General features: G+C 40.9%; 1 protein-coding gene across 1 annotated transcript; it reads right to left on the reverse strand.

Annotated features, from left to right (window-relative positions):
- Positions 1 to 5,841: 5,841 nt before the first annotated feature.
- matk (megakaryocyte-associated tyrosine kinase) lies at positions 5,842 to 16,741 on the reverse strand. Its single transcript, XM_070908341.1, has 12 exons — positions 16,635 to 16,741; positions 15,068 to 15,181; positions 14,857 to 14,972; positions 14,215 to 14,434; positions 12,344 to 12,437; positions 12,118 to 12,183; positions 11,865 to 11,964; positions 11,668 to 11,752; positions 10,771 to 10,844; positions 10,414 to 10,609; positions 10,021 to 10,107; positions 5,842 to 8,408 (listed from the first exon to the last, which is right to left on the reverse strand). The coding sequence occupies exons 2-12, from the start codon at positions 15,179 to 15,181 to the stop codon at positions 8,181 to 8,183; spliced, it is 1,380 nt and encodes a 459-aa protein (XP_070764442.1). The 5' UTR covers positions 16,635 to 16,741; the 3' UTR covers positions 5,842 to 8,180.

Genomic DNA, 16,741 nt, shown 5'->3' on the forward strand with positions numbered 1-16,741 from the left:
ACAAGACTAGTCATTCCTGCGGCCTTAAGAAACGATGTCCTCAGTAAGCTACACGCAACAAGGTGTGGCAAAGTGCAGGGAGTGTGCGTGGCAGCAGCGTATGGTGGCCTGACTTGAGCCAGAAACCGAACAAACTTGTTTTGAACTGTAGAACGTGCATTAAGGAACGCACTGACCACACAGAGCCACTGATTCCAACAGATCTCCCAGAAAGACCCTGGCAAAAGCTAGGGGCGGATCTGTTCACACCGAAAGGACAAATGTACCTGCTGGGGGATGACTATTACTAGGCAGGGCCGGCTCTGGGCATAGGCGAACTAGGCGGTTGCCTAGGGCGCCAACTGCAGGAGGGGGCGCCGCTCCAAGCCTTCAGAAAAAAAAAATGAAAACAACAAATAAAATAAAATAAATAATAGTTATAATTTAGAGCCCCGACAGGCGCCCTTTCCTCGTGCTCTGCCTTGAAAATAAAAAATGAACAAATACTGAAAAAAAAAACAACAACACCCGCCCCCCTCCCCGTTGTTTGTCATTATTGGTTTGACCTGGCCTGAAACTGACCTGCACCGTACAAGGTGGGAGAGGGCAGAGGGGGAGGGGGCGACTTATCAGTGCGCATCTCAGGCAGCAGTTTGATATTGACAGACGTGACGAAGTCAATCTTTTGAGACAATTACCATCATGAAAAGGCCATCAAAGCCCTCAGGGTCAGCTTTCAGAAAAAGAAGAAAAGAGGAGGCGGAAAAGAGGTCGCAGTATAGAGGTATGTCGTCTTTTCTAACATTAAAAATGACCCTGTTTTATTGATGTTATTTAATTTAATTATTATTTTATTCTTATTTATATTTTATAGTGTGTGCGGGGGGGGGGGAATCATAATCTCGCCTAGGGCACCAAAATGGCTAGGGCCGGCACTGTTATTAGGGGTATGTGGAAATAGAAAACCTTAACAAAGCCCACCGAAATTATGGTCCACCTCAAATCTATGTTCACGTGCCATGGGCCACAATTCTCAGGGAGTAGCCTTCGCTGCAGCATACGTATTTAGACATGTGACCAGCAGTCCACGATAGCCACAGAGCAACGGAGAGGCTGAACGGGCAGTTCAAACGGTTAAAAACTTTCTCAAAAAGGCCACAGATCCATACCTTGCTTTGCTGGCATATCATGGCACCCCATTCCAAAATGGCTTCAGTCCAGCTCAGCTGTTGATGAGACACCAGCTTCATTCCACTGTGCCAACACAGGTAACAGGGACTGTGGCGGGTGAACACTCAGCGCCACGTTCATACATGGTGGATGTGCCTCATGGAACTGTTTGCAGGAACCGCCATCACCTTATCCCTTTGGACGGACCGGAGAGCACACAGGACACTCAGACACCTGCACCAACACACACAGTGGTGTCTTCACCAAAACAACCAACACCTAGACCTAGTCCAGATTGCACTTAGAACCAGATCCGGCAGAGCAGTAGTGAAACCACAAAGACTGGACTTGTAAACAAAAGACCATATGCAGTACAGAGAAAATGGAAAAAGTGCATGAATGTTAATGTTACTGTGTTGTGACAATGTTGGCTATGGCTATGTTCTATTATAGGTGGGAATACACCAAAGTAAATTGTTTTGGTATACTTAAAAGGGGAGATGTGGTGTAATTGGTTATATGTATGTGATGTAGGGGATGCCAGGGGGCATTCGGGGAACTTGGAGGAATGTTGGTTACTTTACAGTACTGTATGCCACATGTTGCTGGTATTAAATATACTTTTATAAAGATACACGGTTGTTGTGATTTCCCACGTAGTCAGATAACGCGACACATTGTTAGCAGTATAGAGCTGACTTGGGGGCGGTTTGTGGACTGTGTTGGTGTGGCTGGACAAGGAAACGCAGCAGCGGACGTACAAGGGACTCTGTGTCGTAAAGAAAACTGACTATCAAATAGTTTTTATTCAAAGCTTTGTTTCTATGTTACCAGTTTTAAACTCTTTATTTTTAGCCATAGTGTGCTATATTTATTTGGTAATTTATTAATAAACCGTTGAATTTGAGTCTGTTTCATCTTGGGTAATTCCTACTGCTCACCCCTGCTAGGCAAATACAGGAGTCCTAGGCTCTCTCCTAGGTGGCGTTGTAATTAAAGAACCCCTTCTCGGTCCACATAATGATAGTCTAAGGTGCTTGTTTATCCCATCATGATTTTCTTAATACATTTTTGTCCTTCCACTGTTTCTCCTAATTGAGCATAAATTGGTTAAGAAGGAGCAGTGTAGTTATCAAGCTGCTTAGTTTTATCAGATGACAATGTAAGTCCCTCTGATCCTATTAGAGGTAAAAGCAGCTAACGTGTAAATGCCCAGTGTCAGCTTACTGAGGGAGGTGGAGGTAGGGGGGCAGAAATGGGGAGAGAAAGGGTGAGGTGGTGGTGTAACAGGGAACGTGAAGTTCATGTGATTCTGTCGTGCAAAAGCACACACACAGAACACTGTGCTGTGATTGGCTCGTCTGTTGGGTTCTGAATTCCATAAAACTGTTGATATTGTTTCCATGGTAACGTCAGTTTATTTCCCTCTGGCAGTTACGCTGCTTTCACGCAATGTTGGCAGAATGGGAAGAAAAACCTCCACTATCCCCACTGCTAGCCCTCTAATCACATCATTCAGATTGCTTAAACTAGCTACGTTTGTGGTGTTATGTATTTGAAGCGGTTTGTTGAAACTAGGTATATACAAATAGCGTATGGCTCCTTTTGAATTAAGTGAATTGATTGTGTTAGCGTTAATTTAGGATGTTATTTAAATATACTGCCAGTGATGGTGGCTAGCCATTTTGCTTATGGTTTGTTAACACTTAATGTAGTAACTCGAGCTTGTTCAAAACTCTCCGGCTGACTTTTTAAAAAGAGAATCCTGTAAAATGATCTTAGACATCCGATGTGCTTGGTGAACATAACAATATATTGGGTAACCATGTTGACTGGGTTTGGTGGCACTGACTGCTAACATTACCCTAAACTTTGATAGTATCCGGGACCTCTTCCACTGACACAAACGTATGTAGTCAGTTAATGATGTGCTCCTTGGCCTACAACCTACAGTAGGCAAGTACTGTAGGTTGTTATACAGGTTTTCTGCTAATTATAAATGTGTAATTTTTCCTTTCCCCATGTTGTTGACATTTGGTAAGTTTCAGTCACTGATTAATAACATTTAGGCTTTAGCTAAAACAGCGTTCTTGTTGGCTGGGGAACCCTGGAGTAATTAGATCCACTTTCATGGCTTAGAAGTCATGCTTAAAGTTGTTACCGTTAGCTCTTTAAAGCTAATGGAATCTCTCAAGATCGAAGCCAAAACAACGTCCTCACTGGTTTGTCCAGTTGAATGTCAGGTCTGTCACAGAAAAGTGTCAAGATCCTTCACTGAATTTAACACGGATAGAATTGGATATAGATAGAAATTGTGACACATGAACCAAATGCATTAAAACGTTCAGTCCAGTAGTGTGAAAATAAAAGTATAATTTTTGTTCTTAAATCAGTGGACATTATTTTTTCCTCATTTTCAAAAGTCAGTCAGTCAGTCAGTCAGTCCATCGCCTCGTCACGCAATCACCTCTAATGTCAGACTTTGACCAAGAGACAGATGGCTGCGCTTAACCTTATTTCCACAATTGAATTACAGCTACCCCCAGCAGGGTAAGCTTTCACCCTGTCCACACAGTTCCAGCATTTTATATTCGTCCTGACCTGTCTTAACTGATATAATGACTGTCAGTAGCAAAACATCTGTTGTTGTTGTTGTTGTATGGCCACAAATTGAATTTCACCTGAAAATTGTGGTTTTATTTTTGCCCAAGCACAGTTTGATCTTCACAGTTTTGACATGAGATCATGAGCCCCCCAACAAGCAGTTATATTATCCTATATAATATTTCAATTTGAGTAGCCAGCATCCACAGGAACAATTACATGATGACTTGGACCATTCAAGGGACAAATATAGATAAGAGAAAATGTCAGAGTTTAAAATTACAGCAATAAAAGCAGACTGTGACAGAGACGTTTATGTGAAAAACTTTGACTTGACTTGACTTTCCCTATTTGGAGATGTAGTTTCACACATGGACATGCGTGGCCAGTGTAGTTAACTGTTCAGTGTTAAAACACAGGCCAATCCATGACGCATATGGACTGTCTGTGCTGAGCCTGACCTACTTACTTACTGTACAGTGTGTTCTGGGCTAAACATACTTCACACAGTTCTTAAGACATTTTATTCGGAAGTGAACCTGCTGACTCCTGGCCAGACTATTGATCCAAATGGCATTATGTTCCCACTGATCAACTCAGTTAAACTATCAAACTGTTGAAAACTGCTCCTACTGACAAGTGTGTGCTTACTTACTGTGCTTCTTACAAGTGTTAAAGTTTAAGAAGTCAGCCAGAGGTAGATTCTGTGGCATGAAGTTAATATGAAAAAAAAGTGCATTGATACTCTCATTTATTTTATTCCAATTCAAACAACATAACTTTGATTTAAAAATTGTGTGACATGCATTATTGGTATCTGAATTCTTCACGGCTTTCATGTGTAAAATCAGGGGAAAGAGTGAAGTGGGAATTCTGACCTGTTGGTGGCATTCATCTCCTTGAGGAGATTACGAAAATCTAGTCCTGTACCAAATAGCATGCCAGTCCATGTAATAGCTCTTAAAAGTTTGCCTTTGGACCACTGTGGTAGGCCAACAGGGATATTCTACTTGCTTTGCCTGAGGGCCAGTTTTGCAAGATAACACGAGGCCAGGAGCCTGTTAATAAAGAAACATTAATAGGCCTCAGGCCTTTCTGCCAGAAAGCCTTTCGAACATTGGGAAACAGTCGAAGTTTGGTTAGATTTAAACACTAAAACTACTTGGTTAGGTTGAGGAAAAGATCATGGTTTGGGTTAAAACAATAAGTCAACGTTGACTTTGGGTTTCACATGAGACACGAACAGCAGTCTCCTGGGTGAAAGTCCTGTCTTTCTGTCAGAAAGGCTTTCTGGCTGAAAGCCTTGAAGGCAAACCACTCCCACATGCCCCGAGCAGGTCAGGTGTCCATGAACGTTTTGAGTGTCACTGCTTCTGAGCACTGCACAGATCACTCATAGGTTAGCTAGGTAATCTCACGTTTTAGATGGGTTGTTAGTTCCTGAAGCAGACAAAAGCTGCTCTCCAGGAACGAGAGCCCTTCCAAGAAAACAGATGATACAGTTTTCTTGGAAGAGCTTATGTCTAATACCTATATTGGCTCAGGAATCATTGGCTCTCGTGTCAGAGAAATAACTTTGTTTGCACACAATTGCACAAAGGCTTAAAAAACAGCTCTAAGTAGTCAGAACAGTGACACTTTCTTTGTTGTTTTTGCTGTGTAAAGAAAACAGTAACTATGAAGTGAAAGTGCTGCCTCTAAGCTTTAATTTGAGGATATTTGCATCCAGACTTAAACAACCAGCCGTAACTGGATGATTGTCTGCTCAACTATTGCACAAAAGAGCTCATCAAAAAGTCTAGAGTTGATTCTCATCATAGTAACATCATAGTGTTTCATTTCATATCCAATGTGTTGGGAGTCAGGAACTGCCGAAAGCAACAGCTGACAGGTCATCTCTGTCAATGAACGCCACTGCTTCAGCAGATTAGCTCTATTCGTAGAAAGCACACCTTAGAGGGCATTAGACCCTCTGAGAAAAACATCTTTAAATCTCATCCATGGACACCAGGATAAAAGCGTTGTCCTGATATCCCTGCATCAACTGCAAGGAAATAACCGCTGATATTCAGAAAAAAAACTCAATAATGTATAACTCCTCCCCATCAAAGAAGGCAAATCTTTTATTATCTTTTTTTTAACATTTATAAATCCTTGCGCATAAAATTGCTGCTAATCCCATTAGAGAGCTTCAGGAAAACACAGAGCAGATTGAACAAATCGTGGAGGACCCTCGCTCAGACTGTATGATATAATGAGACGGAGGAGGATCAAGCCTCAATTTGGGGTCCGTCTCCTGGGACAGAGACAAATACCAGGCTTACGTAGACTTAAATCAAATGACATCTTTAATTTGGTCTTGTGACGTGACAACAATCCATAAACAGAGGCTTAATTTTCTGGTGCGTTCTGGACTGAAAGTTTATTAGTCTTCAGAAAGAACATTTCACTGCATTTTCTATTAAAAAGCAGCTGACGATCACATACTGTGAAATGAGTGAGATGCATGAACTTTAATAAATTCAATATGTAACTGCATATGTAAAATAATCATCTGCAGTCCAAAACCCATTTTTTTCCCAAGATTAGGAGAGCAGAAACCATTCTGTACCTGCAAGGGATCCCAAGAGGACGGTGGATAACACAAAGTCACTCCTATAATCTCAAAATCCTTATAAAGAGGGAAAAGAAAGTAGTAATAAATGCTGTATTTCCCATAGATTTACTCTTACGAAACAAATTAAATTTGAATGAATTGAAAGTCCGCCCCAAGTATGCTGATTGGTGGAGTGTCAAAAATAGCATGAGGCTTGGATTCTAAAACAAAATATAAAATACATGTTGAAGCTCATCTTTGACTTCACGCCTTCATAAAAGTCAAAAAGCTGCCGTGCTTTAGGAGAATTAACCAAAGGCCAAATTAACTGTCAAAATCTCCCAATCTTCTCTACACACAAACACAACACTGACCTCTATAATATGTAAGTAAAATTCTTTAGTTACTGTAAACCAGCAATAATATTAAATATTTTTCATGTTAAGCCCTGAGTCCATGGCATATTGCTGAGCATTAATGCTGGGACAAGCAGATTTGGGTGATCTGTGATTAAATCCAGGATAAACATTTTTCTTCTTTCTCCATCTCTCCTTCCCTTCTCGTTCCTATACACATTTCATCTTTTTCTGACATCTACCCCTGACATTAAATAACCTGTGTTTACTCTTAAAACAGTAGATTTTATCATCATACATGTACCATATTCATATGGCAATAAACAGACACTAAATACCAGTTGATCTTACCTGACTGACTGGACTGACATGTCATTCAGGAGATTCAGACTCAATGTGCAGTATTTCCACACACATTATGGTGCTGTGCTACCACTCAAGCTTCACAGTACTGTTTAAGGATGACACTGCCCATACTCTGTATTCTAGTTATTGTTAACAAATCCCATTAAAAACCAACAATGTGATAGAACATCTCTCAATACTTTTTGACTTCCTGTGGCCTCAGCCTGACAATATACATCTTTAAATGTAAAGCTTCATTTTTATAAAAGGGGCTAAATAACTTCCTAAAACAGCCGGGCACTGAAGTTAAGTGAGTCAGTTATTGTTGTGTTTTTAATGATTTTGTACAACAGTGTAGGTCTATGGTATCGAGATAAACGTTATATAGGCTATATGTAGGCTTCGGGCTACACAGACAATACTTGTTAGTTGGATTCATGCATTGTTGCTTTTCGTCTTTTCATGAGGATTGTTGACAAAAAACAACAAAAAAAAGGGATATTACCACACTTGTGTATAGCGTGGTACTACAAGCATAGTGTCAACAGAGTTTACAAATAGTGGCTGTGTGTTGTTCTGTGGGTTGATTTTAAATGATTGATAATACAGTGAGAGATCTTTCCTTTTAAAGTCCAACTGAAAACACATTTAGTCTTCCCTTTTTGTAGTAAAAAATAATGTCATTGTGTTTTTAAATGTAAAAAGATGAATAAGGATTCATCCTCTGGGGACCAGGAATGTCGGTACAAAGTTTCATGGCAATCCATCAAAAAGTTGTTGAGATATTTCAGTCTGGACCAAAGTGGTGAAGCGACCAACAGACCGACAAACTGACATTGCTGTCCATACGTTGCTAGCATGGCTAAAAATCGATCATGAAAATGATCATACCACAGTCTCATTTACCCATTTTTGCTCCACTAAAGCAAAGTTTAGTATGTTCATGGCTCCAACCATTAAACCCTGATGACCACAGTTACATAATGATCGTCTTGTCATCCGTTAGTTTATAGAAATCCAATTGGTGTATGAGAACATCATAAACCCAGGAGGGTAACAATGTGCGGATCAGCTGTCCAACAGCCAGCACTCTATTCCCACCATTGTGAGTTCAAGATTCACAACCAAGATCAGCATCCAGATCCAGACGTGGTCCCATCCCGACGCGCCGACCCAGGGCTCGGGCTGAGTTTACCCATCTCTCGTTCAAGTTTGTCTCTCAGTTTGTGGAAAGCAGGTCTTCTGCGTGGCTCCTGCTCCCAGCAAATCCTCATCAGGGAGTAAACACTGGGGGGACACTCCTCTGGAGCCTCCATACGATAGCCCCCCTCCACTCTCTCCTTCACATCCATCAGAGACTACATGAGCAGGAGCAGTGAGAGAGGAAGGATCAGTGGGGATGAAGAGGGACAAGTGGAAAGTGTGGTGACATTAGTTTGCGAAGTTAAACAAATTTCACCTGTCTGCCTGACAAAAACGTTTAGGCTCTCATCAGTGCTGTGTGGGTGAAATTAAGCATTTGTGTCATCGCCTTTCTTGTTATATATGTTAAAAACACAGATAATCACACAAACTCTTTCTCCCTCTTTGTACTTTTCCCCTTGGTTTCTCAGCTCGCTCTCTCTGCCAACAGACAACAAATTACCAGGCGCAGAGTTTAATTGAGGGAAACATAAACTTGACCCAGATAAATCAACCTGCGTATATGTTAAACAGGCTGTAATTAGGAGGTAATCATCTGCATTTAAAAGGACACCAACTGATGTAAGGTGCAAAAGAGACATAAAGGCTGTGTGGTGCTAATTGTCCGTCCGATTAATGCTGCCTGATCCTACTGTTCTCACTGAACCACCGGCCAAGACACAAATCACCTCGGCGGTCAGCGAGCGGGGATTACCTGAGAGAGACAAACAGAGCTGTGTTTAAGTAGCATAGTTTTCTTCCTTCACCGAGTTTCTCCATTACAGGGGCAACATGATCCAGCCTTCATGTGACGTCAACCTCTGCTAAACTTCTATCCTCACTGACGCACTACCATTATCTAAGTGACCTGAAGTGGCTTCCTGCTCAGACACAGTAAGTCGATTCAGAGATGACGGTCTAGTGACGAATCCAGCCACTAGGCCTGGCAGCGCTCCACTGACACGCCTACTACGTGATAGAGACGGGAATCCTGACATGACATGGAAACAGAGTTACGCAACGAGCTTGATGCTCTTTCCTGTCCTGAAAGTGACTAAGATTTGTCAGAAGTCTTATCTTGCAGACTCTTTATAGGGTGTCTTTTCTCAAAATCAGCTCGTCATGAGCACAGAGAGAGATGTAAGACAAGATGGGGGTCTGCAATCTGTCAAAGAGTGGCTGTGCAGTTGTTTGATAAAGAAAAGTTAAACTTAAATAAGGTCACATTAGTCACATTAACTGTCTGCACACACAGAAGACTGATTTTGTTTTTGCTTTCTTGTTGAGAGTTAACTGAGAAGATGAAGTTGCTCAGCAATCTCACATTGACAATATGACTCCAGGAAATCAACTGGTCCCGGCCAAGAAATAATCTGGCACATAACCCCCCCCCTCCATAAAACGACAACTTGTCATTTTAACCTTGCTTTTTTGTGCGGATTAAATAAACAACATATAACGTCTTAATTAGTGAGATTTAGAGGTGCAAGTAGGCGGATTTTGTTACAATTGGACAGAGCCAGGCTAACTGTTTCCCCCTGTTTCCAGTCTTTATGCTAAGCTAAGCTAACCATCTCCTGGCTGTAGCTTCATATTTAATGGACAGATAGAAGAGCAACGTAGATCTTCTCATCCAACCCTTGGAAAGAAAGTAAAAAAGTGTATTTCCCAAAATGTCGAAACTATTAGTTCAACACAGATTTTGCTGTAACTGACATGTATATAATGCACACATGTGCCTAGTGACACACCAATATAAACACACACACACATACTGGTGCTACATACCATCTTAGGGTAAGGTTGACGACCATAAGAGAAGATCTCCCACAGAAGAACACCGTAGCTCCAAACATCTGACTTTGTGGAGAATTTCTGCATAATGGAAGCAAATGTATACACATATTAAACAAAAATTTGCACACGCTTTTATGCTACTTTGCTGCCATTTTAGTGACATCATTTTATGTACATGTATGCACAATGATTGGATTGTTGGGATTCAGCAAACACTAAATGTGATAACTAGTTAGGACACCTTCCAACAAAAAGAGGCAACCATAAAAATGAGCTGCTGGAGTATTTAGTTGAAATGACCATAAAATGTGAATAATTATGCTTAATCAGGAAGTCAAAGCAGGGTGTAGAGAGACACTTAAGAAAAGCAGCTCTTCCACCGACCTCTTTCTTCAGAGCCTCGGGGGCGGTCCATTTAACGGGCAGTTTGGCGTGATCTGACACCTTCGAGTCCACTTTGGTCAGGCCAAAGTCGCTGACCTTGGCCACGCTGTCATCAGAGACCAGCACATTACGAGCTGCCAAATCTCTGTGGACCAACTTCTTGGACTCCAGGTACTCCATCCCCTCACACACATCACTGACCACATACATGTAAAACATACACAATGTCATGTATATACAGTTACAAGCAATTTTTTGGACGCAGCAGTCCATCTCCTGACACACAATGTGCTACTAACTTCTGCAATACAGAACATTAAAATCATTGATCAAGATGTCTTTGAAGTTTGAACTCACAGAGCAAAGCGGAGCAGCTGGACTGAGTTTATGACTGAACGTCCCCTTGTCCTGAGAAAGTTAACAAGGTTTCCCTGCAACACAAACACACAAATGATAAAAAAACTTAAATCAGGTTCTATGAGAAGATTTCTCAGTTTTATGAGAAATACTTCACTCAGACAGAAATACTGCAAGCAGGGGATAACTTTTTGGTGCTGCAGAATATTTGCAAATGTGTTAACTCTCTGCCAAACAAGTTATTTAGTGCTTTAAAATGCCACCTAAAGTCATAATATGACCGTATTTGAAGCCCAGCAGAGAGAGAAAGGCCGACTCTGAGTCCCTAAAGCTGCTTTGCAATCACAGCCAAGTGGCAGCAGGGCATCCTGGAGCTGATTGAATTGTTGGACTTGATTACCCAGAAAGTAAAACAACCCTAGAAAACTAATAAGCCCCTCATAACTATTTTTTGTCTCATTAGCGGCTGGTGGTGAATTTGCAGAAACAAGCAGGTGTAATCGCAGCTGATGAGTCCAGCTTTGTGTTTAGACAGAGGGCTCAGGAGACGCTACATCGAGCAGATCCCCCACACCGTCAGAGAACCTGTACGCCCCCCGCAGTTAGATTACTGACATTGCTCCTTAATGACTTTTCAGAGGGATAACAGACTCCTTTCCTTAATTATTTTTGTCCTGTTTGTGCATTCATGAGGATAATGTGAGAACTGCCCATGTAGGGTCTGTTAAGTATCATTGTAGAACAAATATACGTTGTAGTTTAACCTTATAATTTTAATGGTTTAGATTGTTACGCTCAATATGTATTCACTGTTTCTTGTTTTTATTCGTTTATCCTGTTAACAGTTGTTATTATAATGTTTTACTTTCCAGCCGATGAAGGATGTGTTTACTGTACCTTAGTCATGAGCTCTGTGACAATATGAAGCCCTTTGTGAAGAATGACCCCCAACAATCGCACCAGGTTTTTATGCTGAAGCTTCCTGGAAGGAGTGAATCCACATTAAAAACACTGTCAGAAGAATAAAAAGAAGTGTTCTGACAGAAGTTGTAAAATGGGAAAAATATCAAAATTGATGAAATCTTCAGACTCACGTCATAACAGTCGTCTCCTGCAGGAAGGCCTGAGCTGTGACATCACATTTAATGGTCTTTACTGCCACCCTCTGGCCCATGTACTCTCCTTCATAAACAGCTGGGTGGAGAATCATATATCAGAATACATCCTGACTAAGACAGAATTATTCTTTTTCGTTAATGTTTTCTGACACTTTTCCATTATAAATCTTATGAGGATACAAAGATGGGCTGATAATAAGAAAAGCAGACAAAATCAAAGAAAGCTCACCACCAAATTCCCCCTCTCCAATATTCTCTCCCAGCGTGAGCATCGTAATGTCCATCAGCCATCCATCTGGAGAGCAGATATATCAACAGCACTGTAAACCTGACACATACCTTTACATAATACATCATTATTATTACATTTGATAGACTACAAGTTATTACCAATGATTCATTTAAATGATCTTATAAAAGTGCCTTAGATACAGTTTTCTTGACATCAGGCTCACTTTTAGACAGCTCCAGCTCAGCTGACTTGGCTCCTTGTTTTTGTTTGGGCTTCAGAAGAGTTGTAGCAATGGAGCCTTTGTTCTCTGAGTAGAACTGCAAAAGATGGAAACACACAACAACAGATGTTCACCAAACACATTCCGTTATTTATAGTAGATGTTTTTTTTAATCTGTCATTTCCTTTGGTATGTTCATTCTTCTTTTTCTGCACAATAAACACTGAACGTGCTGTGTACAGGTTGCCACATATATAGTAGAGTTTATGAATGTAAAGCACATATTATTATTTTCTCTAGCTGTAGAGAGAGTAATGAGCTCATTAAAACTTTGATACAGAGAACCTGAGCCATGCGAGAACACCTCCACCAGTACGCAGGAAGCCATTTGACAGAACTGGGGCTTAACAAAAACCCAACAACCTATAACCTATATCTAGCTTTACAAATCATTAGAAAAACTGCACCACCCATTCTATGTAAAGATACTCTTCAATGTCAGTATAAAGTCTATGTTTCCTAACGACAAAATACAAAAGCATCAAGGGACAGCAGCTGAATTAAACTGCACCAGTAAATTATGAGCTCATGCACGGCAACACATCAGAGGCTGGTTTTATATTGTCAGCAGTCTGCCAGCACTGAGACAGAGCATTTCTAACATGATTCAGCCCAAATATCCCTCTGGAACGACTTCCCTCTGTTTCCTCCCATGAGTAAGTCAGCCGGTCTGACTCAGGCCTGAAGCCATCTGTGACTCGCTGATAAGAGTCGGTCGTCTCTGTCAAATCCATCTTCAAACCTCACTGCAGCAAAGCTTTCACTGCACCCCCACACAGACACAGGCTGAACACAGATAAACTATAAAAGGGCCGTGCTTTACGTGTTTTCCTCTGTGTTTCATTTTGACACATGAAGTGTATATTTTTACACTGGTTTCCGTTCCGCTGCTTCAGGCTGACAAACACTTTGGCCATAAATACAGCAAGCATCGGGGTAGTGGACCGTAGTTCCCGACATTTTTGGCTTGTGAGCCTTTAACATGCTCTCGTCACATCGTCTAAGTGTGAACGTTTTTAACGATCATTTAGCGTTGTGGCTCTATGATGGCAATGTCTTCAGTTGGCGGTTGACCACGTTGGTTCGGACTGAAATATCTCAACAAATATTCTATGGATTGCCATGAAATGTTGTACATTCATTCATAGCCCTGCTGACTTTGGCGATCCCTTGACTTTTCATCTAGTACCATCATAAAGTCAAAATGTTCATTTGTTTACTTTGGTTTATGACCAAATACCTGAAAAACTTCACATCAGCCTCAGCTGTACTTTGTATTAGCTCATGCTAAGATGCTAAACTAAGATGGCGATCGTGGTAAAAATGAGTTGTTTAACATCAGCATGTTAGCATTGTCATTGTGAGCATGTAATGCACAAAAGCACAAAATTAGAGAATAATCATATAAATATATATTTTGTGGAGCAGAAATGCTTTTTTTTATGTCCTTAATGACCCCTCAGATTGATCTTGTCCCAGCCAGCAGGTTAGAAACCGCTGGCCTCGGAGTTTGTATGGGAGAAATTTGTTGATGAACTGATTATTTACTCAATCTTGCTGAATTCAGAGTGAAGAGGTTGACTTTACTGTGAGACCAACGTGTTTCAACTTGTGAGCTTCATTTGGGTGACCTTGATGAAGGCCACAAGCTTTGTTCACACAATGAAGTTGTTCTTTCTACTATAAGTGTAGCTGGAGTTTTGACCTCTTTAAACCCCCCCCCCCCCCCCCTTGTCCATGCACCTTGGAAGTGAGTGAAGTTGTGCCTGAAACCCCTTCACAACTTGGATTGAATCTAACCGAGAGCCTCTCACCTCTATCATGTCAATGAGGTTGTAGAAATACTGTGTGTTGTCGATGGTCAGCTTGTTGTCCTGATAAATCACCCGGTAGTGGACGACCTCTCCGGAGACACTGACACACAGAACGTAGTCGCCGGGATGCCGGATGGACTCTCGAACCAGGAACAGGCCATCCTGGGTTGGCTGCAGTTTACTCACCGCCTCTGGACCAGAGATCTTCCCATGAAACCAACTGGTGATAGACAGCACAGGGTGAGCCACATAAACATACAAAACCCATCTGTCTCTGTCAGATATTGATACTGATCCATTTGGGATCCTAAATAAGTCCTTCTTACATCTTACAGATGCTAAACAGACATGCTTTTTAAAACAGACAGGAGGTGAAAACAGTAGTTTACACACCAAAAAAGGAAGTTGGAGTGATTAACCCTGAGACAATGGCACATCCAACATTACTCTGTATGGTCACAAGATGTGTTTTTGAGATTGACCACAGGCACTGCTAAAGTTAGAAACCAGTGGGCCTCCATGTGACAGTCACACTGCTTGTAAACATGACCACATCCTACTGATGTGAGACAATACTGACACTCCGTATTGAGCAGCACAAAGGAAAAAAGTGTAAAATTCAAAAAGGAAGAGGAGACATACGGCATGAGGCTGAGGCTGGGGTCGACACGCAGAGCCTCTCTTTCACGCACATTGTTGGAGTTTATGAGTCCTTCCTCTCCTGTGCGGTTACATTTGGCCTTGTAATATCCCTTCTTCTACAAAACAGAAATCAAAGTCTTGTCTCAAATGGTGGAAAATAATGGACTCTGAACAAACACAGTCTGTAGCTCCTCTTAACACATGACAGTACCGTGCTCGTGTCAACGATAGTGAGGATGTCTCCTTTATGGTATGCTAGCTCTCCAGGTTTTGGTTTCCTGTGGCCCCCCTTGGCCACACACTGTGTACCGACAGCCCAGCTCATCTGCAGAAGCACAGGAACAATAATAAGAGACTCTGTACCATCTCTGTGTCTGTCTGAAATAACTAATTATTCTTTCTAGTAAACTTCCTAGGAAATTACTAGGATTTTTGCCTTGTCCCTAATTTTATCCAACAAGAACTGCAGAGACACTGACTTCAATACACATGGATTAATTTTTTTTTAAAAAACACCTCAAACTCTCTGTTGCTTAGAGTTTGATAGCTTTATTATTATTATTCATCACCAGTGGCGGTATGTAACTAAGTACATTTACTCAAGCACTGTCTATTCTTTTCATGCCACTTAATACTTAACTACAATTTAGAGGGAAATGTTTTTTGTTTATTTGACAGCTTTAGTTTAACTAATTTTTCATACAAAACATATTAAAATGTACAAGTACAGCTGAAACAATTAGTTCATTAAGTGTCATTTTTTCATCAAAAAACATTTCATGGTTCCAACTTTACAAATGGGAGGATTTGATGCTTTTCCTTTATTCATATTATATAATATTATTTTAATATTCTTTTACCATTGGTTGGACAAAACAAGCATTATGAAGCTGTCACGTTGGGCTCTGGGTAATTGTAGTATTTTCTGAATTTTTACAAACCAAACAATCAACTGATTAATGGAGAAATTAATCAGCAGATGAATCCATAATGAAAATAATAACTAGCTGCAGTCTTACACAAACTAGTTAAAAAGAAGCTCCAACAGTAAAATCCTGCTGTTAGCTTAATTAGTAATAATAATATAACAATATAATATATAATAGTATAACAGTCACAGATTCCTTTTTTCTGCATTGAGTACTTTTACTTTTAATACTTTAAGTACATCTTCCTGATTATACTTGTAATATTATGTATTTTTACAATGTGGTATTAGTACTTTTACTTAAGTAAAGGATGTGAATACTTCCTCCACCACTGTATCTGACTGTGTTGATTAACGTCGTTAATTTATATTAATCTCAGATATATTATATATATATATATACACATTTAAAATCTTAAACGACCTCCCGTTTTAGCAAAATAACACACCCGAGATCAAGAAGGACTTCATCATATTGACTGATATTAGAGCAAACTACTGAATGTGCCTTTGCCATGAGCAGGTCTGCAGAGCCGGATAATTCTGTGTTGGACTCCTGTCAAAGAGAAACATGTCTCTGAACAACCAGAGGACATAAAATACTGTCTATACTGCATGTACATAACACTGAGTATTTACTACTGCCTTTTATGAAAGCCGTGTCCAGTAAACTCACACTGGGGGTCCAACAACACAACAAAGGCAGAAGGGAGCAGTTATCGGGCAGCGGGCTGTTTGCAGCTTTGTGTCTGGCTGCTCCTGCCGCACAAATGAAAAGTAAAAAGCCAGCAGCTGAACGCCCGGGCAGCTTGTTCAGTCTGGTCTCTAGTCGACATGAATGTTTCAGTACCTGCGGCTCTCTCTGGACAGATGCGGACAGCTGGCTCAGTCAACTGAAAGAAAACACCACCACGACGACTTCAGATCCTCCAGCAGCCGCGGTCCCCGTTTGTCTCC

Source organism: Enoplosus armatus, chromosome 7 (assembly GCF_043641665.1).
Source record: "Enoplosus armatus isolate fEnoArm2 chromosome 7, fEnoArm2.hap1, whole genome shotgun sequence".
Taxonomy (NCBI): Eukaryota; Metazoa; Chordata; class Actinopteri; order Centrarchiformes; family Enoplosidae; genus Enoplosus; species Enoplosus armatus.

Bases quoted from the DNA above. Each gene is read 5' to 3' on its own strand.
- matk (XM_070908341.1), bottom strand. From the start codon at position 15,181: ATGAGCTGGGCTGTCGGTACACAGTGTGTGGCCAAGGGGGGCCACAGG. The intron at 12,184-12,343 runs GTGAGCCTGATG...TCTGCTCTCCAG, and splicing joins TGAGCTGGAGCTGTCTAAAA to ATGGATGGCTGATGGACATT. The intron at 11,753-11,864 runs GTGAGTCTGAAG...CACTCCTTCCAG, and splicing joins CAGGAGACGACTGTTATGAC to GAAGCTTCAGCATAAAAACC.